Source organism: Acinonyx jubatus, chromosome C2 (assembly GCF_027475565.1).
Source record: "Acinonyx jubatus isolate Ajub_Pintada_27869175 chromosome C2, VMU_Ajub_asm_v1.0, whole genome shotgun sequence".
Taxonomy (NCBI): domain Eukaryota; kingdom Metazoa; phylum Chordata; class Mammalia; order Carnivora; family Felidae; genus Acinonyx; species Acinonyx jubatus.
Genome location: NC_069384.1, coordinates 13,575,227 through 13,602,630, shown reverse-complemented (window position 1 = coordinate 13,602,630; position 27,404 = coordinate 13,575,227). Strand labels below are relative to the sequence as shown.

At 47.1% G+C, this 27,404-nt stretch overlaps 1 protein-coding gene across 6 annotated transcripts in view; it reads right to left on the bottom strand.

Moving 5' to 3' along the window:
* Positions 1-27,404, bottom strand: part of TIAM1 (TIAM Rac1 associated GEF 1) — a 205,277-nt gene that overhangs the window by 115,779 nt on the left and 62,094 nt on the right. For 3 of the 6 annotated variants that reach the window (XM_027041731.2, XM_053220640.1, XM_053220639.1), the window contains 3 exons: positions 21,002-21,975; positions 5,605-6,052; positions 239-411 (listed from right to left, as the gene is read on the bottom strand). In XM_027041731.2, coding sequence (XP_026897532.1) covers positions 239-411; positions 5,605-6,052; positions 21,002-21,964 — 1,584 coding nt within the window. In that variant the 5' untranslated portion in view covers positions 21,965-21,975. Of the gene's footprint in view, positions 1-238; positions 412-5,604; positions 6,053-9,504; positions 9,851-21,001; positions 21,976-27,404 lie in introns of those variants that run through there. The other 3 variants (XM_015075395.3, XM_053220641.1, XM_053220642.1) reach the window with 2 other exon arrangements.

Below are 27,404 nucleotides of genomic sequence, written 5' to 3'. Positions count from 1 at the left end.
CTCTCAAATTCAACTCACATCCTTCCGTAGGCTTCCCATGGAACCTTCTGGGTGACTTCTCTCATTTCTGAGTTCAATACAGATGTTTATTCTGTCATGGATCATTTTTTTTGTTTCTATAATGAGCAGAAGATAAAAACCCACTAGAAAAGGAAAACAGGGTGGGGTACCACAGGCCGGAGAGGAAGATGTCTGGTTTGGAGGTTTGAAATGCCTACAGGGGAAGCGCCCAACAAACCTGAAAGAGGAAAGCATCACCCAGGGAATTGCTGAGGCAGAAGACGAAGTCCTTCTTGGGGTGTTCAGGCACAGCCTGCACGATGCTGTTCTCCACCCACACGGCGTGCTTAGGGATGCTGTTGTGGTCTATTCCAGACCTACCATCGCTCTCATAGAAGAAGAGTGTGCACCCTGAGAAAACAAAAGGGGTCTGCGTGAGTATTCAGCGCTTGTGCAACAAAAAAGTTGGTAGAGGAATCTATTGTCTGTGTCCCGTCACAAGGAAGAGTCTGGAAATTAAAGTGCGTGGAAACCGAGGGAGAAAAGAATGGGGTTTTGCTTGTACTGAAGTCTTGGATGGACTGAGAGAAAGGCAAAGATTTTTCAATCACTGTTTCTCAGGCCACATGAGACTCCCTCATGTACGCCCTCAAGTTCTTCAAGACCCTGAATCTCTTAAGAGTGTTTCATCACAGGTGTGCTCATAGGCATATGGGGGTCCTACAGCAACTTTGGCCAATGGTGGCTAGGAACCCGGCACAACTGGTCAGAACTAAAACTACGGCTGTGTGAGGACCACCAATCAGTACTGGCCCACTGGAGTCCCTTCCCAGTGGCTCACATGATATACAACCAGGCAACACAACTCTGGGGGTTTCTTGGCTAGGCCCTTGGAGGAAACAACTCACAAAACTAGCTTTGGGTGCTTTCAGGATAAGGAAAGAAATGATAGATTTTTTTATTCAAATATGTCCTACAGAATGTTCTTCTAGAAATAAACCATGTCCTGTTCCTACTGAAAGAAAAAATGGCATGGCGCACATATGAAGGCCTGGGGCGGGGGGGGCGGGGGGGGGGCGGTGCTCAAGACCTGGTCCGAACTTAATGGCCCTGTGAAACTAATGAGACAGAAACAATAAAAACCTCCCATAGATTTATGCCAAGGTGGCTTCAGTGAATGGCCTCCATGGTCTCCTTAACGTGAGGCTCACTTTCATAGTAATTATTACCTGAACATTTACTGTCAACTAATCAAAACCACTTTCAGGGAAAGCGTGGGCCCCACTTTATGTGACTGACAAAGCCCCTGAAAGTACAATCTATTCAGCCGTAAGAGGGGTTTCTTCCATAACGTAAATTTGCGCATATGTGATTAGTAACGCAGAATGATGGGTATCGATGGAAAAGTCACATTAGTTCAGAGGCAATTTTTCTTAGCCCATAATATTTCACATTCACATGGTAACAGCTGCTGAAATGCAAAGTCCCCAAACACAGCCGAATACAGCACAGTGGCAGATGCCATGTCCACGCACTGCATGAATTCTCCCTTGGCAGAGTTTCCCAAAAGCTTTCCTCACAAGTCCTACCGTATGGTGGTCCTAGGCTTTACGGTTTCTTCTTTCCTGTTCTTGTCTCGATAATCCAGGTGTTTTGATTCCTCTTTCTACCCACTCGCGTTATATTCACTTTTTTATCTTAATTGTTTTAAGTTTATTTATTTATTTGGAGAGAGAGAGAGAGAGAGAGAGAGCATGCACAGGAGAGAGGCAGAGAGAGAGGAAGAAAGAATCCCAAGCAGGCTCTGAGCTTTTAGCACAGAGCCCGATTTGGGGCTCAGTCTCACAAACTGTGAGACCATGACCAGAGCCAGTATCAAGAGTTGGACGCTTAACCAACTGAGCCACTCAGGTATCCCATATATTCTCTTTTTTCTTAAAGGTGAAGTCCAATGTTTTCTATAGTATTTATTGCTAAAAAGTAAGATGCGAACTATGTGACTATTTTTAGCAGTGTATTTAGTTATCCGTCCATCCATCTATCTATCTCTCCGTCTATCCAGCATTGGGTTAAAAAGTTGCAAGCACGTAATTGAATTACTTACCTATTGAATAGTCTGCCCCAACCTTGTTTTTCCCATAATCCCTGTTATTGTGAAGATCTCAGGTCTTTTCAGAAACCCATGTAACACATGGCAGAATCATCTGAACCTATTTCTACTTCTTAAGCTAGCACAGACTCAGAGATAAATATAAGAAAGAAAATGGAAAGGGGACGCCATTTTTCTCCAAATCAGAGGTTCTTGAAGTGTGGCAATCTTGCCCTTGAGGGGACATGTGGCGATGTCTGGAGACATTTTTGGCTCTGTCACTGGGTGTAGGGGGTGGGGGAGGAGATGCCACTGGCATCCAGCAGGTAGAGGACAGGGATCCTGCTAAACATCCTACGGCGCCCGGGATAGCACCCCCACAACAAAGAATTTTCCAGAAAATGTCAAGAGTGCCCCCGTTACGAAACCCCGCTCTGATCTTTAGGACGAACACTACAGTCATGATTAGCAGATTGTGAGCAGAGAAGGAGAAACACAGCTGTGCCGGAGGGTGAGGACAGAGAAGGAGGCCTGTGGATAATGGAGAGGGGACATCCGCGAACCTTGGCATGTGCAAACATTGAACACTTTATACAGTCTCCTCAAATGGCTGTTTTTAGAATCTTCCAAAGTTGGTTTACAATCACCCACGACAGCAGGTGGTTAAAATCGGCTTTTCCTCTAATTATCTCCTTGCTCCAGTGAGAAGACGCACACGAAGCAACACATCCAGGACCCACACGCTCCCTGATAGTCCACCGGCCCTCAACTTCACTTGAGCGTCATCTGTATGCTCGGCAGTTGTCGACAGAGACACCCCAGAGGTTCGTGCTAAATGAGATCTTTTTTTAAAAAAATTAATTATTCTGTCTAAAGTGAAAGAATCTTTGGAGAAATCTACCCCCATGGCTCCCAGGTGCTATGCTTTTGATTTCATGATATCCAAGGGTTGCTAAGAAAGAAAAAAAAAAAAAAACCCAGCAGCACGTTGTGCCTTTGAGTGGCAAGAACAAGCCGTGAGCATGTCAATATATAATGGGAACCCGTCAGGATTAAGAAACGAAGGACTCGGTGGCTCTGGGTTCTGGGCCTGGATCCTGACAGACTGTGTCACTCAGATCTGGGTCACCAAGAAAGTGAAGGCTCCCTCCTCTAACGGGCTCCTGAGCTGGGCTCCAAAATGCCTGCACGCTGGCTTCCGGGATCATTTATTCTCTAAGGGAACGGCAGAAACAAAACAGTTCCCTCTTCTGTGTCCCAAGTTAAAAATCACCTAATTATTGTTATTCTCTGACACGGACACTGGTGTTCTCGAACTTAGTGTCAGAATGATGTGGGAAGCTTGTTTCACACGTACATCCGGGGCCTGTCATGGGCTGAATTCTATCACCCCAAATTCCTATGTTAAAGTCCTAATCCAGTACCTCAGAAAGTGGCCATATCTGGAGGTAGGATTGTAAAAAGAGGTCATTACAATCAAAAGAGGTCATACGAGTGAGCCCTAATCCAATCTAACTGCCGTTCTTATAAGAAGGGGGAATTGGGCCACAGACAGGCAGAAGGGGAAAGCCACGAGAAGACACTGGAAGAAGACAGCCTTCTATAAGCCAAGGAGGGAGATGGCAGCAAGCACCAATCCCACTCACACCTTGATTTCCTCTGGCCTCCAGAACTGGGAGAACATAAATTTCTTTCGTTAAACCAGTCGGTCTGTGGTACTTTGAGACAGCAGCCCTAATACAGGGCAGGGGGGGTGCGCCTCCATTTTTCTGCAGGAATGCGGCCCCGGTGGTGAGCTGTCTTGACCACAGGGACTAAGATCACGCTCTGGGAATAGCTGAGCAACAGGACAGAAGGAGCCTGGGACCCAGATGACTCAGAGGAAGGAGTCACCACAACGACTTCAGACGGTCTACCCCTGGTAGATGGGAGGGAAATCAGTTCCATCTTGCTTAACACGTTGTCACTGTGGGTCTCTGTGACATGCAGCAAAGCGTACAGTCTAGTTAACAAGCTCCCATCTCGTCTCACCAGGCGGTGAAGCAACAGTTGGCACCGATAGCAATGGGGCCAGCCTACACCTTGCTTGTCCTGCCAGGATTGGCCTTCGCACCACCACAGACTGCAGGGCATCCTGTGCCTCTAGGACTGGGTGTCCCCAACACCAGCCACAGTTGATGCGATTGAGTATGGAATGGTCCAGAGTGTGAGCCACATCTGGAAAGCCCAGGCTCCCTCCTGCACTTGCCCTTCATGCCCGTTAACCTATCTAACCTGTCCTGCCAAACCCTACCCCTGTTTCAAATGGAGCTTGTTACAAAAAGTCTAAGTGGCCTTCAAGTATTCTTTTTAAGACACAGAGCTCAGAGGTGCCCGGGTAACTCAGTCGGTTAAGCCTCCGACTCTTGCTCTTGGCTCAGGTCATGATCTCACGGTTTGGGAGTTCCAGCCCCGCATCGGGCTCTGCGCGGACAGCGTGGAGGCTGCTTGGGATTCTGTCTCCCTCTCCTCCCCCCACCCCCTCCGCCACCCCACCCGTCCTCTCTCTCTCAATAAGTAAGTAAACCTAAAATTGTTTTTTAAAAAAGGCACAGAGCTCACAAATGCATTATGACTTTTATACTACTGAGACATGTGCAGACGTGCACAAGAGCGTATACACCTGCTTCAAAAGTGTATATTCAATGTGTGACTCTACAACAGTGACTTTTCACAAACATATGATGGCTCAGACATTCTATTATGCATTAGGTCAAACCTTATGAAATCAGTGATATTCCATCATTTTTTTTAAGCCTAAAAACATAGTAATTTCTTGGGCTTCAAACTAATGACTTTGCCTCTATGACAGTCACTTCAGGGGGCACTCCAATGCCTTGAATAATTAAGAGAAATTTTTTTTGGAACATGTCCCTCGAAACTGTCATCCCAAGCAGCTGTATATAGGAGGAAACTGGGTTAGTGATGCTCCTCTAGCTTAAGGGTGAAAAAGTGAAGAAAACAGTTGGTGGGGAGGCCGGGGTGGGGAGTTACTAAATAAGCAAAGAACATAAAGTTTCAGTTAAGTGAGATGATTGCATCCCAGAGATCAGCTCTACAGTCAATGATAATGTAACATACGCCTAAAAACTTAAGATCTCACGCTAAGTATTCTTATCACAATAAAAAAAAAACTGGTTAAAACTGATACAAAATAGGGGCATCTGGGTGGCTCAGTCCGTTAAGCGTCTGACTCTTGACTCTGGTTCAGGTCATGATCTCACGGTAGGTGCGATCAAGCCCTGTGTGGGGTTCTATGCTGACAGTACAGAGCCTGCTTGGGATTCATTCTCTCTCTCTCTCTCTCTCTCTCTCTCTCTCTCTCTCTCTCTCTCAAGAAATAAACATTTTTTTAAGCTTTAAAAAAAATTGGTATAAAACACAAACTCCACGTAATTAAGAAACATCATGTGCGCAGGTGCACCAAGGAGCGCCAGGTGCATCACGCGCTGGGGGAGCGGGGCTCCCGCTCCTACCTTTCAGGGACACCCAGTAGTGCTTCCACTTCCTCCGGGTGGCCGACTCCACCTTCTTGTTCTTCTTGTGCACCAGGAAGTTCTTGACGGCCAGTGCCCCGGCCTTGCGCACCGTGCCCTGCGCGGCCGTGAGCAGGATGTCCGACTGGCCCGGGGAGCTCAGGGTGCCGCTGCTCTGCTCGTCGCTGTGCGCCGAGCCCGCCTCCTCCAGGCTCTCGCTGTTGGTGGTGCTCATCTCCAGCTCCCGCCGGAAATTCTCGTACACCCCCTGGCGGGCCGCATCCCCCGTGGAGCTGCTGCCGCTGTCGCTGCCCACAAAGGCGCGGCCGGTGGGGGGCGAATAGCTGGAGTTGGTGGCATTGGATCGCCTGGACAGGAGGTCCGTGTCAGTGGTGGCCCCTTCGATCCCGCTGTCCGCAAACTCACTGCCCTCGCCGGCATTAACATCCTTGGGAGCCGAAAAGGGAGAAAAAGAAGACGTACATCACGCAGAGAAGCAAGCCACAGACCGTGTGGCCGCAGGGCTGCGCGAGACCCATGGGGCGCTGCTGCTCCCACCCGGTCCTGGACCAATGACTCCTCAAGCCCCCGACCCACGCGAACCTAACCTGCCCGCAGAGCGGCTCAGGAAGACCACCACGCCACCGTGGCGTGAATCTGAACAGGCTGAAATGTTCAAGAAATTTATGTATTTAAAAACAAGGAACCTTCCAGAGAACTCACCATGTATCTGACTTAGGTAATTAATTGGCGAATCCGCTACTGAGCTTCTCCCACCACCGTGGCTGGGTGCCCCTCATCAGTCTGCCCAAAACTCCAGGAAATTCTGCAGGCTGATCAGTGCTTGCAGAGGTAGGGGTTACAATGGAGAACAAGGTCTTTACAGCTAATACTTTTTTTCCCCTCTTTTTTTTTTTTTTTTTTAATAAAGAGCCTGGAGTTAGGAGTCTGTTTTGTAATGTGGGGACTAAAAAGATACCTAGCATACCGCCTCACCCACTCACCCAGCAAGGACCCATGTCCCACGAGCAGGCAAGAGTCCTCATGCTGGAACCAGCTTCACTTCTTGAAAACAAGCAGCCTCTCACCCTGCATGGAGCTAAATAAGTCTGTGGGGCCCACAGCTCCAGTACAGGCTCTCCAATTACCTTGCCCTTTCAAAGCCGGGATGCTAAGAGCCCAAAGCAAGCTACTCACTGCCCCCGGGCCAAGTGACAGCTTGCGGCAACTGCCAGTGTGGGGGGGGTATCAATTCCCAGTCTAAAAACATTTGGAACTTCCAAAGCACAGTCCCTGCTCTCAGGTTGAACACTTCCGGGACACAGACAGGTCTGTTCTTAAATCAGAGTCTTAACTGCACTAAAGTGCGACCGGCATATCCATAAGCAATAATTAAATAATGGTAGTCATCAAGGAAGGATAATGATAGCACTATTGGACAGGACAGCTCAACAGTCTCACGGATAAGAAGTCAGACTGATTTTTCTCAAAGGAAGAGAACAGGAACAGGGGTCTGACATAGTGGTATAGATGGTAAAGTAATACATGCTTTGGGGATTTAACCATTTTTTGAGCCTTAAGTCTCATAAGCATCTAATTGTGGTTCGAAAATGTAAAAACTGACAGTTCTGGGTTGGCATAAGAATGAATGCTTTGGGCTCAAATATTTGCTGAGAGGCAGTGGGGCCGAATGAACCAAGCCACAGACGAGCACTGTCCTGCGTGAAGCCCAGACAGGTGCTGAGCCCGGATCTCTAAGCATCACAGGCAGTTCTAAGTTAGGGCCTCAAAGTTCACTTCACCTTCATCGTGAATAGATACTAAGTGAACAACTGAAAGATGGGCGTAGCCAGATGTGACAAACAGGAGACCCAGAACGACAAATGCTCTATGATTCACTCGTGTGGAATCTAAAACTGTTGAATTCAGGGGCGCCTGGGTGGCTCAGTCGGTTAAGCGTCCGACTTCAACTCAGGTCAAGATCTCACGGTCCGTGAGTTCAAGCCCCGCGTCAGGCTCTGGGCTGATGGCTCAGAGCCTGGAGCCTGCTTCCGATTCTGTGTCTCCCTCTCTCTCTGCCCCTCCCCCGTTCATGCTCTGTCTCTCTCTGTCTCAAAAATAAATAAATGTTAAAAAAAATTTAAAACAAATAAATTATATATATATATATATATATAAGAATGTTGAATTCATAGAGCAGAGAGTGGAACAGTGGCTGCCCGGGGGTGGGGGGAAATGGGGAGATGTTGGTCAAAGGGTACAAACTCAGTTATAAAATTAGTAAGTTCTACGAATCTAATGTGCAGCATGGTGTGTGTGTGTGTGTGTGTGTGTGTGTATATATATATAGTGAATACTGTACGTACACTTGAAATTTACTAGGGGAGCAGATCTTAAGTGTTTTCGCCACAAAAGAAAAAAGGTAACTGTGTGAGATGATGAATGTGTTAATTAACTTGATTGTGGTCATCATTTCACAATGTATACATATATTACATCATTATATTGCACCTTCAAAAACAACAACAAAGAGAACTGTATGCAAAAGGAGGAAAATACGTAACTTTATAGTGGATATAGCTGCAAATGCTATCTCAGCCAGGTGTTTAAGATTAACTGGGAACCCTCTCTACTATCTACAACTGTTCTGAAAGAAAGAAAGAAAGAAAGAAAGAAAGAAAGAAAGAAAGAAAGAAAGAAAGAAGAAAAGAAAAGAAAAGAAAAAAGAAAAGAAAAGAAAAGAAGGAAGAAAAGGGGCATTTGAGTGGCTCAGTCGGTTAAGTATCTGACTTCAACTCAGGTCACGATCTCATGGTTTGTGAGTTCAAGCCCCACATTGGGCTCTGTGCTCACGGCACAGAGCCTGCTCCAGATCCCCTGTATCTTTCTCTCTCTCTGCTCCTCCCACTTGCTCTCAAAAATAAACATTAAAAAAAAAAAAAAAGAAGAAAGAAAAGAATAAAACGAGGAGGGAAGACAGTAGCAGGAAGTGGTTAAGATATCTTCTAAGGACCAACTACATTTCCTGTGGAATTGAGACCATGGGATTTACAGAGCCTTAAGGGGGATAAAGAAACTATGGGTGCCACTCAGGGGCACACTGCCCTGCATCTGCTGTTCCCATCATTTTGCTATCTGCCGTCCCGCCTATTAACTGCCAGCAATGGTCAGGAAGGAGCCAGATCCAGTGGATAAACATCCTCTATACAAACAGAGAAACACAGTTAAGAACTCACATTTCTCCCAGCAGGGATACTGACTATGTCAATAAGACAGTAGGTAAATTCACCATTACTGATTACTCAAGATAACCATGAGTAGTGGGAGATGAGGAGTTTGTGAATTTCCTAAACATCTGGATTCATCTTCACGTGCCTCGATCTTTCTCTGGAAGAAGCAAAGCAATCCGCGACAAAGTCGCATCTAAAATGCAAAAAGGCGAGAAGCTTCTCTGTAAGACAGGGAGAGATCAGCTACATGGGTAACCTCCCTAGTCCATGAGAGAAAGGCCTCCGAATGTGGGGGAGAATGAAATCAAGGCGTCTCGCAATGCCCAGAGTTCAGCTGCGACAGCACCTCACAGATTCTCTCAGTAGTCAACTCCATGCCTTGCCCCCCACCTTTTTTTTGGCCAACACTGCTTTTTCCGGGTTTTCCCAGCAAAATCTGAGTGACTATCTACATGCCTTGACTTGCCAGGCAAAGAACTCAAAGCCCAAAGTTGGGGGAAGGGGAGAGAAGGGATAAAAGAGAAGGAGGGAAACAAGAAGAGACCAGACAGGCCAAACCCTCAAGAGCATGTGTCTTGACCGTCTACTCTCCCACAAACCATTTCCCCCTTTACAGAATGCCCTGAGGCCTCTATTGAAACTAGGAGTTAAGACCTCGGTAGACACTCACCTCTCTGTCAGACCTGAACATCTGCTCATAACAACTGATGCTCTAAGCTTGCAGTGGCCCAGGCTCTGTGTGTTCACCTCCCGGCCGACCACTAAACTAAGCAGAGGTGATTACCCCAGGTAGGAGGCCTGCTGGCCCCAGCCGAGCATGCATACCTATACAACGCACAACCCGTGTAACCACCGAGGAATGCTCTGGACCAATGATCCAAGCCAACTCCACCTCGTCTCCACAAGTGGCTAAGCAGGCTAAGTGGTACACATCCCCCACTGATATGTGACCCAGCCTGTTGGGAAACATGCCGGCTGCCCAGCCCCAGCCCCTATTAGGTCATGAAGCTTGGGGTGTCCCACATACTCAGAGGCCTGGATTATAGCATCATGGGAAACCAGAGGCACTACTCAACACCTGAATGGTCAATGGAGGGCTCCCATGACACCAGCAATCTCCAACTTCAGTGTGGGGAAGAATTATCTGTAGAACTCTACTACCCAGATGCCTAAGTGCCACACGAGAAATACAAATTTATAGGTCTAGGACAAACCAAAGCCAGATACTCTGACAGAGAGGCTCTGGGTTCACACTTTGGTTTTTGTTTGTATTAAGTTTTCATCTTAATTCCAGTTAGTAAACATACAGTGTTGTATGTATGTTTCAGATGTACGATAGAGTCATTCAACATTTCCATACATCCCCCTGTGCTCATTGGTTTCACACTTTGCAAAACACCAGGCATCCCTCTATGGTTGCATCCCAAATGCCCATCACTCTCAGATGCCAGGATGCATTTCACTGTAAAGCGTTTTCCAACAGCTCAGAAGAAAGGCAGCACCGGGGTCACAGGAACATTCCTCGGTGGTCATCTTTCCAAGGGCTCCTCCTCCTACCCACCTCAGTCTCAGATTCTCTCTCTCTTCAGAAGCCCCTGAGAACCTCCCACTGTTCCCGGCAGCAAGGAATCTAGAAAACCAACCCCTGGGAAGAGTCTCATGGGAGCCTCAGCAGTGCTTGTAGCAAATGCAAGGTAGGTTCCTACATATCACCGGAGACATCTTAGCATCTGATAGGTCCTAGTATTTAATCAGATACTGAATTTTAATTCAAAAGTCAAAGCACATCTGGGGCGCCTGGGTGGCTCAGTCGGTTGAGTGTCCAACTTCGGCTCAGGTCATGATCTCCCAGTTGACGAGTTCGAGCCCCGAGTCAGCTGTGTGCTGACAGCTCAGAGCCTGGAGCCTGCTGTGTCTCTCTCTCTGCCCTCACTCATGTTCTGTCTCTGTCTCAAAAATAAAATAAACATTAAAACAATTTTTTTAAAAAAGCCAAAGGACATCAAGGGAAGTGGTAAGACCCTAGCTACACCAAGAAGTAACTCCCAACATGGTGCACGGTCTGGTTAGAGACTTCTAGGAAATTGCTCAAAATAAAGTCTCCATGTTAGAAACACTCCACTGAAGAGGCTTCCGATTATACACAACATTCATGGGGTAGAGAGGCTGTTAAATCCTGCTCTCTCTGGACAAATCCTCCCAAGCCAGATTTTTAGAGCACTCACCAGTTTCCACTGCACTGGCAGCTTCCCAGCATTAACGTACACACTTTCCTCTTGGATGCACAAGTGGCCAGCTGTAGCCCAAGGCCCGCTACAGCTGCGAGGCAACAAGAGTTTTCATAGTCATCCTAGCTGGGCCACAAATGCCTAAATGAGCTCCAGTATGAACATGGGGGAATCAAGTGGCAAATTTCAAGCCCGTTTTCACCACCTCGGTAAAGCGAAGGGCCACGCAGCCCTTTCACGCAGAAGAGTGTGGGCTAATGATAAACTGTGGCAGGGCTCAAGTTGTTTCGGGGTGACTTGCGAAATACTCTTAAGGACAGGGATTCTGTGTTAATGAAAGGTGAGCACAATTTTGAAAAGGTAATTAATTAGTCACAAAGTTCAAGGGCCGTGGGACAATTCAAGGACCAGTAAGATCAATCGATCAATCATTTACTGTAGTTGTAAGTTGAATACAATTAGAAACTATTTTGTTGGCAGGGCGCCTGGGTGGCTCAGTCGGTCAAGCATCTGACTTCGGCTCAGGTCATGATCTCGTGGTTTGTGAGTTCGAGCCCTGAGTCGGACTCTCTACTGTCAGCACAGAGCCCGCTTCAGATCCTCTGTCCAACCCAACCCCACTGCCCCTCCCCTGCTCGCTCTTTCTCTGTCTCTCTCAAACAATGAACATTAAAAAAAGAAACAACCAAAAACTATTTTGTTGGTTACTTTAATGTCCCTGATGAATCCAGCTTACTTTCATCATAGCTGGGCCACAAATGCCTAAATGAGCTCCAATAGGAACATGGAGGTGCTGACCTCCTGTATAGAGAAGCTCAGTCACGAAGAGCTCACTGAATTTGTGGGTTGAGGAAATTTCAACCTGCAGAAGCTTTGAATTAGAACAATTTTTGCCGTGTTAAATAAATTCTAAAATACTCCTCTTCGGAACACCTGGGCAGCTCAGTCAGTTAAGCGTCTGACTGTTGATTTGGGCTCGGGTCATGATCTCAAGGTTCATGAGATCAAGCTCCGCATTGGGCTCTGTGCTGACAGCAAGGAGCCTGCTTGGGATTCTCTCTCTCTCCCCATCTCTCTCTGCCTCTCTCTCTCTCTCTCAAAATAAATTGAAAAAACATTTAAAATAAAATAAAAATAAAAACAAAATAAAATCCTCCTCCCCTGATTTCTCATCTTATTTTTATCCCCAAAATGTAAGTAAGTACCCCCCCCCCACACACACACACACATGCACACACATGAATGAATACTGTCTTTGGCTCCCAGCATTCCCTCCTTGGTATACTCAGTATATTCTTAGTATGCTCTTCCTTGGTAATCTCAGTATGGTCAATACTGATCCTAGGGAAGTTACTTTGGGCCAATTTGTGCCTCAGTTTCCCCATCTATAAAATGGGGATAACAGTCATCTATTCTTTAAGACACTTTATAAGATAATGTGGAGTTAATCCAACAAAAGTTTCTAGAACTGTGCCCAGCACATAGTACCTGCTCTGAAGTGTTAACTCTAATTACCATTCATTTCCATCCTCAGCCTTACTTTCATCTCAGCCCAAGGACAGAAGGCACTGGCTGACCTCACTCCCTAGCTCCCTGCACGAACATGGAAAAGAGGTGGCTGATGAAGAAACTGTGGAAAACAAGGGCTCCTGGGAAAAACAGGCCGACCAAGGCTGGTGTGAACCAATGAAACCCCTTTCAAGTATTTTCACATTCACACAACAGCATAATGACCTAAGAAAATGGTGACGTTTTCTACACTGTAGATTGATCAGTCCAGGTCGCTGTCACTAATAATTTGCTAGAAATATTTCAGTGCTACTTTTGCATTGCTGTAAGGCTCCCCCCCCACCCCCAATGTCCACTGCCTTTTTGCATTTCTAATTCTGAAGTTTGTAAATTCTACCCCTAGGCTTCCCGCTATCAGCCCCCGTGCACATGTCCCAACTCCTTTTGAGGCATTTCTGAAACCCGACTCTATTTCCCCCTTCTCCCTTTCCCAAGGCAAAATTTCCAGACCTTGTTATGTTTCCAAAACCTCTTCCCTTTTTCTCTAATGATTCCCAATGGGAGTGACTCAAAATTTCTCTCAATCACAAGGACGGGAAGCAACGTTTTTACCGTTGCTAAAAAGCAAGGCAGAAGTAAGTTGGCAAAGGCTTGGCACGTTGCTTCAGGTGACTGCAGCGCGGGGACCGCCTTTCTGTCTACGTCAGTGAATCATCTTCTCTCTTTTCATCTGGGTTTCTATGTAGGTGCCTCGAACCCTGTAGTCATCCTTCCCCTCATCCTTCCCCTCCCCACGATGTATCTATCACATGGTCCCACAGGCTCCTGGCGACCTTTCTTAGAGCCACACCTCTGGTTCGGCAACAAGCTGTCTCTTCCCTCATCCTTCCTCACTGCACCCTGCACGCCAGCTGCTAGGTAACCTCCCAGGAGCGCACGGAAGGCCCCTCAGCCTGCCTTTCAAAGCCCCCAGCGAATGTCCAGCCCTCGCACTGGAGCGCTGGATGTACCTGAAACTGAAGGAGTCATTGCAGCGCACGTTCCCAACCTTTCTCGCTTTCAGGAGTGCTTACCCTTCAAGGCTCGGATCCCACCCCTCCCTTCCGCAGCTTGAAGATGTTTCCTTCCCTCCTCCAGTTGCCAGGCCATCTTCTCTGCAGCATCTCAACCCTCTTCCCCGCCCCCGCTGTGCTCCAGACACACTGGCCTCTTCACTGTGCCCCAAACACAAAGGGCACATTCCCACCTTCCAAATCAGTGGCCACTTTTCCTTCGAGTCTCTACCCAAGTCTGCTCTCCAGAGGGAGCCAGGCCTGACCACCCTGTCCCTAATTGCCTCCCGTGTCCCCCATTACTGCATCTTCCTGGCCCTGCTCTCCGTCCCACAGCATGTTGAATGCTTATTATGCTAATTGTGTTCTGCGTATACACCCCCATTTCACCCTGAACTAGCCAGAAGAGCTCAGGGACCTTTTCTTGTTGACACATCCCCAAGGGCACTTCAAACAAATAAACCCACCTTGGAATGAATGAACTGCTGTTCATGTTCTGCCAGAATCTCCGAACAGGGAAAACAGTTTCTCGCGGATTACATTTTGGTTGATTTAAATGGTTTAGTCATTTCCAGGTTCAGCTCATGCTCGGCTACGGCTGAGGTGACAAATCAATCCTACTTCTCAAGCTTAACTTTGCAATCTACAAGCAATCCCATTTGATTATGTTGTCTATGGGAACAACCAGAGTTGATTTAATATTTTTAACTTATTTATTTTTTTTTTTAAATAGAGCAAATTAAGAAAGACATGATGGGCTGTCCTACGGCCCATCTTAGATAATCTGCCAACAGTGGTCCAAAGCAAACGGGGCCCAAATGATGATGGAAAGCCTATATTGGCTCTTTCCTAAGTTCTACCTTGGGCTACATGGAGACCCTCTTAGTTCTTCATAGCAGGCTGGCTGGGAGGGCGCTAAACTCCCAATCCCAACCCCTCCTCCTCCCCAGTGATGCTAGGAAACCAGCATTTTCATCAAGGGACACAGTTCCTCCTCTTCAAGCACTAAACTAAAAATGTGAATTTCAAAGGCTTGAACTTCCCCAGCCTACATTAGCATAAACGAGCAGCTCTCAAAGTGTGGACCAGGGATCCTTAGATCATTTCAGGGTAGACGGGGGCTCTCCCTTTTCCAAATACCTGGGCGAGGCCACATTTTCCCCCTACCGCCTGACCAAACTAGCATATCACAAGAGAGTGAATGCAGAAGCAGATAGGCGACTGTCAGGTCTTATCTGCCAGAAACTGCAGAGGTTTGCAAAATGTAAAATAACACCTCTCTTCCCACTAATTTTTTTAAATTTTAGAAAAACAAAAAATTTAAATAAAAAAGTTATTTGCGTGAACACGTAATGGGTGTATTAGGGCTATTTTAAAACGACTCAACGAGCATTTTCTTTACTTTTCTTTTTCAATTTCTAATGTGATAACTATGTATGAATATAACCCAGAAACAGAAACAGAAGTCTTCTGGAGTCTGCCATACTTTTTAAGAGTTCAAAGGGGTCTGAAACGCCTGACAGAGCCACCCCTCAACCACCTGCTCGCCCCACCCACTTCCCAAAAGGAGATCTTGCCGAACACGGATGGGCTTGCTTTCAAAACTACCTCATTGCTTAACGGAGATGCCAGAGAAGAGGAAGATCAAGGGGAAAGCAAAAAAGCAGCACCAAACAGCAGTCGGAGAAGGGAAGGAAGGGAGGGTTTGTTGTTGTCGCTGTTGTTTAATTTTATACGAAAATACGTTGTTTCGTGAAGAACCTGAGGTTATTAACCAGAAGCTTCTAGATGGACTTTGGGGAAACCATGGAGCCCCAGGAATTGAATGCAGAAGGGGGGTCCATGTGTTTCTCTAAGAAAAAGATCCAAATTTTTTATACAATTCTCAAAGGAGTCTGTGACCAGAGGTTAAGCATCTCTTGGATGCTGAGGTCAGGGAACATACTTATTCCTGAGCCATTTTTAAGTGGAAAGCAAAATCAAAATTTAAACACCAACACAATTTTCCTAGGAACTCAAGATCGTCTTCTGACAATGCTGTACCCTCTACGTTGCTGAAATCGCGGATTCTGTGACTTGCTTCTCCAAACCAGAAAGCAAAGCTTTCTTCCAAAGCTGTTGTGAACACCTCTCAGGAATCACCGTCTCGGGCTATGGGGGTGGATATTCCCGTGTTCTTTTCAGCCAATCACCCTTTTTTGCTTCTGTACCAGAACTGAGGATTCTCATCTTAAAATCTGAGGACACAGGAGTTGAAATCTGTTCAAGAACGAGAGGTCGCATGCCGTGGGATGTGGGATTCTGAAGAATGGCCCTGGGTCAGTGAGGCAGGAGAGCTGGATTTTCATCTAGTTGGGACACCTTGTCACCTCATCTCTTTACATACACTTCTTCCCATGAAAAGCAAGGGGGCTGGACACAGAGGTGATCTGTGAGCTGGAAATCAGGCTGCAATAAATCCCTGCCAGTGGCCCACAGAGACCAGAAGCTCTGGTCTTACCAGTGGAGAGCTCTCTTGCCTTACCCCGTTCTCACTCCATACTACAGTGTGAAGGATTTCTGGGAACACTGAGGTAGTCAAATACTGCACAAACACACGAAACTACCAAGAGCGTCACATCTCCACAAGGGGCGCTGAGCAGGGTCCCCTCGCTGTCTCAAGGCTGTGTCTCCCTGAGACATTCTGGGTACAGCTGCTCCCATTCTCATCTCCTAAGAGGATGAATGAAGCTCTCCTCACAAGTTATGCACATGGAGCCAAGCCAAAGCTTCCCTCTGAAACACGGAACCTGGCTAAAAGACGCCCCATCAGTTGGCGGTTTTCTCCTTCCACCTCACCCACTGAAAGTCTCAGAGACAGAGGAGGGCTGAGCTCTAAACTATTAAGTCAAACTTTTCCATCGCAACTAATGATCATTATTGACTAAGCTTGTACAGTGTGCAAGATACTGTGCCGGGAGTTTCGCGTTCTCTCGTGTGGAACTCACATTACCCTATTTAAAGAGGCACCGAGATCCATCTAGATTACACGATCAACAGATAACAGGGCTCAAACGGACAAGCTCAGATCTGCTGGATTTCAGAACCTCTTTGCGTGACACCAGGCTGCCCCAACTCTGTTAACCACAGGAATTATCAAGACGGTAAAAGTTCAGTCCGAAAGACCGGTAATGCATCAATCAAATCAAGGGGCAGTTTCCTCTGTATTTCTGCAGAAATCAATACAAGTAAACTCTGCTTTAAGTGGTGTGGGTAAACCCTCCCAACAAATGAATACCAAACTGATTCGCAAGACTAATTTTTAGGCATGGTGCACGCGCGCGCGCGCGCACACACACACACACACACACACACACTCTCAAACATATTGAATTAAAGAAATAACTCCTCAGCACTCACTGTGCAGCAGACATATGACATGTGTCACTTTTTCAAACCTAAACATGCACTCCCGTGCCTCATGTTTTAGTAACACGTCCAACTACTGAACAAATACAAAAACAGGGAAAACGGTCAAAAACTCTTTTTCAATCATTTTCAAATCAAATTAAGTTGTTCGCATTATTTCAGATAAAACGTATTTTATCCCAGGCTCAGAGGCCATGCTCTGGGGCCAAATGTCTGCCAGAAACTCTTCTTTCTGGGGAGTAATATTGCTGACAGACAATTCCAGATTCAACTACGTCACCAGGGCAGATGAGGCGACTCTAATGTCTATGATCCAAGCCCGCTGGAGAGATCCCCTGGGTCAGAAACTTTTACCAACAACAACAACACAAAAAAGAACAAAAAAAGAATTCTTTTCAAGGAAGCTTCCACACCCACCGTCTCTTAAAATACACTGTTTGGAACATAGTGGGTTCTCAAGAAATCGCGTTGGATGAACACGCCAAACTTAGACTAGGAAGCGTGGGTGGAGGGATAGTGTTGTGCATAATTCTGAGGTTTGTTTCAAGTCATTAAAGATCCTCACTCAACATATAAAGTCAATACGAAAATAATACTTCCGTTTTTTTTACAGACTCCGCAAAAGGTTTCCATACGCAGTATCCCATTTGGTTCTCCCAGTGGTCCTGTCCGAGGCTGGTGGCACTCACCCTAGACAGAGAAGGAGCCCGTGGTGCACGCAAGATGGAGAGACTTGCCCAAGGTCACCGGTCAGTGAGGAGTGAGCCAGGATGTAAATGGAGTCGTCAGGATGCCTCGTCTGTTGCACTCTGCGTTACATTAAGCTGCCTAAGCAGTGACTTTATGAGACCACATTCAGATGATCTCACTTCCATATATTAACGATTTTAGAAGGCGACAAGCCAAAGATGGAAACGTCATAGAACAATTACACGTGAGCGCTTTCAGTGGCACCCGCTCTGAAGGAGAGAACCGCTCTGCCCCTCTCTTTTGGGTGCAGTCGGCCGTGACTCAAAGGCTCAAAGCGCCACCCGCGGGGTGTGGGGTGAAGCAGAGGGTCCAGCCGTCCCCTGCAGTGGAGACCCGGAGCCAGAATACGGCCAGGCATCCCTCTCAAATCCCACACAGAATATGTGCTACCGTGGCACTGTTCCAGGGAAAGGGGACAGTCACAGGTGATGTTCCCCCTCTCTGAACTCTGAAGGCCGGCAGACCATCTCTTTTTATCAGCTCTGCGTGGCTCACTCAGTTGAGCATCCGACTTCGGCTGAGGTCATGATCGCACAGTTCGTGAGTTCGAGCCCTGCGTTGGGCTCTGTGCTGACAGCTCAGAGCTTGGAGTCTGCTTTGGATTCTGTGTGTGTGTGTGTGTGTGTGTGTGTCTCTCTCTCAAAAATAAACAAACATTTTTAAAAATCTAAAAAAAAAACAAGGAAGGAAGGAAGTTCTGACATGTGCTACAACAATGCATGAACCTTGAGGGCATGATGCTAAAGGAAAGACGCCAATCACAAAAAAGGCAAATACTACATGATTCCACTTATATGAGGTCCCTATAGTAGTCAAATTCAGAGATGCAAAATAGAATGGTGGTTGCCCGGGGCTGGGCGGGGGTTGGGGGGGAGGAGAGAGGTTGGGTACTGGGCTTCAGTTTTGCAATACGGAAAGGGTTCTGGAGATGGATGGTGGTGATGGCCGCACAGCAGTGTGGAGGGACTTAATGCCAGCGCACTGGATACTTAAAAACGGTCAGCATGGTGGGGCGCCTGAGTGGCTCAGTCAGTTGAGCGTCCAACTTCGGCTCAGGTCATGATCTCGCGGTCTGTGGGTTCGAGCCCTACGTCGGGCTCTGTGCTGACAACGCAGAGCCCGGAGCCTGCTTCCGATTCTGTGTCTCCCTCTCTCTCTGCCCCTCCCCCGCTGATGCTCTGTCTCTCTCTCTCTCTCTCTGTGTCAAAAATAAATAACATTAAAAAAAAATTTTTTTTAAATGGTCAACGTGATAAATGTTATGGGTATATTTTTCCCACAATGAAACATAATTTTAAAAAGAAAAGGAGGGGAGAGGTCAAACACGTTCCCTTTAGTCCATATAAACCCAGAGGAACATACAGTTAACTTTTAATTATTCAAATACAGAAATCTAGAGCAGTAAAAGAAAAAACAAAACAAAACTACCCCCTGATGACCTATACATGAGAATTTAAAATTCCAAAGTAGGGGAACCTGGGAGGCTCGGTCGGTTAAGCACACGACTCTCCATTTCGGCTCAGGTCATGGTCTCACGGTTTTGTGGGTTCAAGCCCCCCATCAGGCTCTGTACTGACAAGCGCAGAGCCAGCTTGGAATTCTCTCTGCCCGTCCCCCATTCACGCTGTCTCGGTCCCTCTCAAAAAATAAACTTAAAAAAAATATTTTAATTTAAAAAATAAGTAAAATTCCTAGATAAAATTAGAAACCTGAGATTTTAGACACTTAAAAAATCTGCTCTCTGGGGCACCTGGGTGGCTCAGTCGGTTAAGTGGCCGACCGGCTCAGGTCATGATCTCGCCGTCCGTGAGTTCGAGCCCCACGTCGGGGTCTGTGCTGCCAGCTCAGAGCCTGGAGCCTGCTTCCAATTCTGTGATTCCTTCTCTCTCTGACCCTCCCCCATTCATGCTCTGTCTCTCTCTGTCTCAAAAACAAATAAACATTAAAAAAAAAAAAAGAATCCATTATTAAAAAATCTGCTCTCCAGCAAGAACACAGAGAGTCTAACGCCAATTTTCTTTGCCTCCTTCCTTAGGTTCTCCACCATCTGCCCATCATACTTAGACCCCCTTTCCGAGAGAACTTCACCTTGAAATGCCTGTTTTGCTTGCACAGGAGCAGTACCAGAGGTACACCGACCACTGGTCGGGTCAGAGGGCACCTGCACCTGCTGTTCCCCGGCAGACCACACTGCCGTTAGCCGGTCACCCTGGTGGCTGACATGCCTTTCGACGCAAATGGGCTTGATCTGGATTTCTGATCCGAAGCCCCATCCTGCCAACCACGAGCCTACCCTCGACCCAAGCCAGCCAGGCCTCCCAGAACTCTGCTACGGGGGCACAGCAGGACCAGAAGAGGACTTTGGTCCCACCTGGTCCAAGCAGGAGGGCTTGACAGGTCCTTATGCTCGTGTGGGTATCATTACCGGTTAAGGTGGGGAGTCCTCTTTCCGTTAGCAAGACACTTCTTAAAAACCTTTGAAAAATGTCTTCCCACCCACCCTCTCGTGCCCTAGACCCCGAGGCAGGCAAGTTGAGCATTTTCACTCCCATTTTTCAGAGGAGCAACTAGAAGGCAGGGTTTGCCCAAGGTCACACAACTAGTTGGCTGCAGAGTAGGAACTGGAACCCGCCCGTGTTATTCCTTCCGCTACACCTCCCTCCAGAGACAGGGCTGGCCAGCATCGCAAGGAACAGGAAATTGAGATGGCTCCTGGTAAGACAGGAAGGCTGCCAACCTCCGAGAGAAGTTGACAAATGACCAGAGCCCGCCCTGAGTCGAAAATGCCTCCTCAAAGGAGCTTCCGACTAACCCCTTCCCACCTACGGTGCTGGAGACAGGAGCTGTAAGAGGCCACAGCCCACCATGCCCATCTGTCCGGGGAGAGGAAGGAAGCTCAGAACCAGCGAGCTGCTGCGGCAGATCGGAGTTGGACAGGCAGTCACTTCCCAGTAAGAACTTAGCAGCTTTAATCTCACTCCCGCCACATCACCCCCCGCCAAACACACACTCCTCCCTTCATCCCACCCCTGCCCACGGAACGGGAAGCGGGGCGAAGCAGAGGTGAGGCCAGCCCTCGGGGAAAGCGGTACCACCTGCAGCAGCCACCGGGCAAACAGGGCACAAGCCACTAAGAGACGGGAATCTCGCGGGAGCACAATCATGCACTAAAAGTCATGCACCGACTCCAAAACATGGAAACAGACTTCGGTCACTTTACCTGAGTTGTTTTTGCTCTTCTGCCTTGCATGCTGTTGCTATGGCTAATTTGTGGGTTGGTGGCACCTTCGGAAAGACAGTGAGATTTCCTACAGGGGAGTGTGTTGTAATTACTGTAAGGAACAGAGTCTTCAGCAGCAGCCGGTGGCATCTTATGGTTTGCAAGCTCGGGGATATCAGACACCAGATTCCGACAGTAGCCTGCAAATTTGCTCCTTGGCCCCCCGTTTGCCGTCACCCCGGAGTTTTGCTGAGCGTACAAGTCACCCAGGGAATTGGCACGCTGACAGGCGCTGAGCCGCCGCGGACTCGCCCGGGGTTCCATCCCCCGAGCCTCCTCACAGTCTTTCTCTTCAGTGGAAACCAAGATTTCTTCGTTGCTTGTTAAATGTTCTTGGCTCAGATCGGAGAGTGAGAATTCCAGGCTGTCCTCCCGCCAGATGTCTGCAGATTTGGAGCGCTTCTTCTTAAAGCTCGCCGTCTCCATGAAAGCGGGCCCATTGGATGTATAGGGATGCTGCCTCCTGCCCCCGGCAGCCAAGTACGCAGCGTCATCCCCGTAAAGCCTGCTCTCCTCCGAGTCTGGCATGCTCTGCACAGAGGCGGCTGTGAGGACGATGCTGCTGTCTACGCTGGGAGCGACAGAAGAGTCGGTGTACGACACGGGTCTCAGGCCCATATCCACTCGGTCCACCCAGATGGGGCTGCCGAAGTCCTCCAGGGCGCCTTCTTGGGAGAAGGGCTCCAGGCCATTTTCGGCCAGAGACTGGGGGATGCTGGGCGTGCTGCTGGACCGCGTGCTCACTTCGGAGTTCCTGTGGATCACCTTCCCCGAGGACGCGTGCCTCGTCCGCCGCGCCTTGTGCGACAGGCGCAGGGAGCGCGATGTGTGCTTGCGGCCCAGGCTGGCATGCTTTTCTCCATAAAACTCATGCTCTACATTTTGACTTTCTGCGTTTCCCATGGTTTTATGGTCTGTAGCACAGGGGGGGAGGGGGAGGGGGTGGAAAAAGGAGGGGATAATTGAGTCACCAATGGGTACGGGCAGTTCAACAGAAAAGAACTCAGGGTGCAGGGCGGGCAGACAGCTTGGCAGGTCACAGCGTACCCACCTCTCTCTACCCACCCGGCAGGTGCTCGGTCTCTTACCCGGTGGCAGGTGAGAACCAGCGTCATCCACTGCGATGGGCCCTCCCGAGATGTGTGAGAGGAGCCTCAGCAAGATGTTCAGACAACGAAACTCGTCTTTGTCCAGAGGGCAGCTGCCTATGGGGAACCTGCCACCGTGCTGCCTCCATGAGGCCGCCAGCCCTAAACTCTATACGTAACAAAGTTCTCAAACCCCGAGAGCACAAACCGAGGGGTCGGGCAAATGCGTCACTTTCTGCTTGAAACTACCCGTATTTCAAACAACAGTTAACAAAACTCACAGGTGCATGTGATAACCTCCCTCCCTCCCGATGCGTCTGCTTGACTCAGACTTCAAAAATCAATCAGAACTGGGAAAAGTCAAGATGTAAGTCCGATCAACTCCTCCTAGTTTTTCAAAGTCAAAAAGGAAAATGGGCTTGCTGCTTTTTATTATCATTTCTTTTTTTACCTTAAATTCCACAGCACTCTGAAAACCTTAACTTGCGGTGTTTGGGAGGGGGTGCGGGCAGAAGAAGATACAAACCCCGCTCTCTGCTTAGCAGCAGACCAATCGGTTTATTTCTGGCAGCAAATCCAAATTGAGAACATTGATCTGGTACAGAGTGCCTGCAAACAGACATTCACATCACGAAACCACTAAATGTGATTCCGCCTTTTGGGGCTGCCCAGGCTAATCCAAGCCCTTCCTTAACATTTTTCCAGTCTCTCGCACTGACCTGGTGACCTTATCCACCATAGGAAAGAGACAAACCTTCCAAGCTCAGCGATTGTGACTCCATTGGCCTATTCTCCTTGCTTTGCTCTTTCTCTGTACCATTCAAATTGTAGGCACTCGAGATATACACATAAAAGTGGCCAGAATGGAAAGAAGAAAAATATAGTAGCTGGACATATTCCTGAGTTGATTTTTCCAACCACCTACACAGTCATTCATTCAGAAAATATACACTGAGCACCTACCATGTTCTTGAAGCCAGAGATACAACACAGAACAAAAGAGACACATTCCCTACTCTCGTGAAACTGATACCGTAGCCCCGGGAAGGCACACAATAAAAGTGAAAGGCACCAGGGGGAAATGGAGAATGAATTCCCTTACGACCACGACAAACAGTTTGGAATGCCCTGGACTATATAATACACGTTCACATTGATCCAGAATCATTCCCTAATCTCACTGTTCTGTCTGAAACACTGCATTGACCGCCACAAGCGCATCATCACGGAAACGAAGGCAGTGGCAACAGGAAGAGAAAACCTCCATTTCGTGTTCCAGTGAGTTCATAGGTAACTCATACAGGCACCAGATGTTAAGCTATTCCCACACTGGAATATTCCCTACCAGGTCACACATCATATGATTCTCAGAGGGAACTTTCCAAGAAGGAGGATCTCCTTTTTACTGGCAGTAAGTATATTTCAAAGCAGTTAAACTCATGCCTCTCTGACTGGCATCTTTAAGAAGAAAAGGAAAAAAAAAAAAAAAAACCTCAACTCACTGGAGGGAAAAGAAACAGATCAACTGTCCAAACACGACCATTTATGGGATCTAGAGTCCAAAGAATATCATGTGCTGCATTTTTAAAGTAAAACAAATAAACATTTCCATAACTAAAGGCCATGACTAATTTCTTAAAGGTTTTTTTTTTTTTTAATAGACGTTAAGATCCCTGGATGTATCGATGTATCTATGGTTTACCAATAAATAATACAGAGCTCAGAACAAGTGTTAGCCATGGTTCCATTTTAAGAATCACAGAGATTTAAGTTTAAAAGCAGGAAAGAATGAGTGTGGAAAAAGTGAATGAGAGAAAAGCCAAACTGTCACCTCACACCTCAGGCCCACCAGGGGGACCCTCCTCTACCATACGTATCAAAAGTCTGCAAATATAAATTGACAGACATATTCCCAACAACAAATTTTTGGTTAGGCTTGTTTCTGCCAAGAGAAGAGTAATCAAGTTAAAAGCCTCAGGAGAGGTTTCCTAAAGGAAATGGCCCCAACCTTCAAGAATTACAGCGTCTCCATGCATCATCGTGACGGGTCCTGTTATATTAATAGCATGTTTAGTAGCAAGATTCTTTTCGGCCAGCCAAGGTAGGAAAGAAGCCATTTTTATCTTCAGAACTAGAATTTAGAGATGAATGCCAAATCTCCTAAATCCTACCAAGAGAAATTCTCAGGGGATGACCTACACAGAATCAGCAGGAAGTCTGAGGCCGCTAAAGAACAATCAGTTTCTAGGGACTGCTGAAATAGCCCTTGGTTGGAAAGCTTTTCCAGAAAGGTCGGTGACAACCACGAGGGCCCACGTGGCCTTGGTGGAGGACTCAGAAATAACAGAAGCATGAAAACTTGAAACTGCCCGTTGCATCTGACAGACACAATCTCCCCTTGCAGGGACAACCCCCCACCCCCCGCCAGAGTCAACCCCCAGAACGTTGTCCAATCCTTTTCATGTACAAATGTAAAATGCCAGCTACTTCCATTATCTGAGTACCTCCCTGTTCTCGGTTTAACTCTATCGTTTATTTTCATTTCAAACAAACAAACACCCAGTTTGTATTTTACATTTGCACCAGCTTTGTTCCTGTGAAGCAGGAAGCAACTTCAGGGCAGAAAAGTGGCTTTCAATTTCTTGGTGGCCTGTATGGAGGCTAGAAGGGTTCAACTCGAGACAAGCAGTCGGTAAACATTCATGCGTTTTAGTAACAAAAGCAAAGGGTACCTCACCAACGTGATCATGGCACCATCAGCAGGTAAGAGAAGAAAAATTAAGGTGAGACTGAAATACAAAAGCCAGGATAGAAATTGAAAAGAAGAGCATCAGGAAAAAAAAAAAAAAAAAGGAGTACTCAATCTCAAACCAGAAACCGTCACCAGTTTTAAACTCATTAAAACTATCACTTCCTTATGTAGAATGTTAGTGGTTCCTAACAGCTTGCACTTTCAGGGGGCAGTGGGAGGGGTATTAAGCAGGAGGTGCTGGGTAAGATTTTATTACAAGAATAAATCTCAGTATTTAAACCTCTCTCACACTTTCTTTTCAAAGGTCTAAGTTCTGGCTACTCTAGCCTGCCCCAGGGCCTTTGCCCATGCTCTTCCTTCTACCCACAACTCTCCTTCTCTCAGGCATCTACCTCGCTCACGCTCCAGTTCATTGTAATTCTGACTCAAATGCTGCCTTCTCAGGGTGACCTTTCCTGGCCTCTCTACCCAAAATGACCACCCCTCCTGCAGACCTCAATCCTTATCCCTCTTCTTTGTTTTTCTCTTCCTCCTTAGAATTTATCACAGTGGTTAACAATGTATTTCACTTATCTTTTTTTATCCTCTATCCTTCCCCACTACAACCTAAGCTTCAGGAAAGCTGAAAGTTTTGCCTTGTTTACTGCTGTATCCTCAGTGCCTAGAACATTGCCTGAAAGGTAAAAGGTGTAAGGTGCTCAGTGGAAAAATACTGAATGAATGAATGAATGAATGAATGATAAAATGAACTTTCACCTAGGATGCAAAAACTCCTACAACCACAATAAAATGTAGGTGTGAATGTTAACACCACACACACTGGGTAAAAATACCACAGTGTGGACTAGAGAAAACACACATCAGACTTAAACACGCTGGCCTCTCCCACCAGGGTGCCTTGAAGACACTCCAGTCTTCAACGTGCCTGTTGCTCTGTGTCCCTTCCACCTAGAGACCTGTGTAGGTCCCTCATCCCAGACCATTCAACCCTGCCCCACCGTGCTCCCCTCATCCCCCAATTACCTGGCCAAAGAATGAAGGCCTGGCACCTGCCTCATGTCACTTAATTCTTGCCCTCAATTCATAGCTGCCTCCTCTTCTAAGAGAGGACCTTGCAGGGGTTTAGGGAAAGGCTCAAGAGTTGAGAGGATACCCCTCCCCATTGTGTGGGTGGACAGTGCAGGACAGCTCAGCCTAAGATGATCCAGACACAATGGGGACATGGGCGACATAGTGGGGCCACAGGCAGGGGGTCATGCCGACAGGGTCAGAAAACCGAGATTCTCAGGGTCTGAGCTCAAGGGCGCTAAAGGGAACGTGACTCTCCAACACCACGATCTGTCTCTTAATATGATCAATTTAATTTTTCAAGTAATCACTGCAAATTCCTGTAAATCCACTCAATGAAATACACAGTGAAAAGGTATCTCAAGGAACTTTATCAAGAAGTATGGTCATTAGGGTGGTTCATACATTCATCAGCTAAGTGGTCCTTTCTTAAGGACTGCTTTTTTCAATTTATTAGCCTGCTTAAACTTACAACTACATGTGTACATTGAAAAAAAAATGTCAAACTCCTGGCTTTGATAGTTTACTCTAATTATTTAAGAGGCAACCATCAGGGGACACTAGGTGAAGGGTATACTTTCAGTATACGAGTTCCTCTGAACCTGTGATTATTTCCAAATTGAAAAAACAAAGCCTTACCTGAAATATTGTGGTTAAACAAAATTTTTGTTTAAAAGTGAGAGTTCTGCAAAATGAAACTTAAAAAAAATTTTTTTAACGTTTATTTATTTTTGAGAGAGACAGAGACAGAATGCGAGTGGGTTAGGGGCAGAGAGAGAGGGAGACACAGAATGCGAAGCAGGCTCCAGGCTCCGAGCTGTCAGCACAGAGCCCAACGCGGGGCTCGAACTCGTGAACTGTGAGATCATGACCTGAGCCGAAGTTGGACGCTCAACTGACTGAGCCACCCAGGCACCCCTAAAATCTGCTTTTACAGCTGAAAGCCATCAAAAACATTCTAATATAAGTTTCCACAAATTACGCAATAAGAAATAAGCATGCACTGAGCATCATCTAGCATCTATTATTAGGAAATACAAAGCAAACACAGACCAATGGTCTAAAATGAGGTTGAACTGAGAGGTAGAGTTGAGTGGCAATGCGTTTCTGTCTTAATAAATAAAGTCGTGTGCAAAACTGAGCTGCTATCGTCTGGTGCCAGCCGAGGTTCAGATGCAATATGGCACCAGGAAGGACCCTTCCCTCGCTGATAAAAACTAAAAACTTGGGACCAAAGGAAAAAAGCAAGTACCCAAAGACTGCAAAGTGTAAGCAAAAGCAAGCGGACTGGGGAAGGGAGTTAAAACCTGAAGAGGCCGCGCACACGGGAGTGAGTTTCCTGGTTTTCTCTCCCAGCCTTGCCCGGAAGGCGTGCACCCAGCATACCCAGACAGAGGCGAAGCAAAAATTCTCAGGACACGCCCGGCTGTTCTGG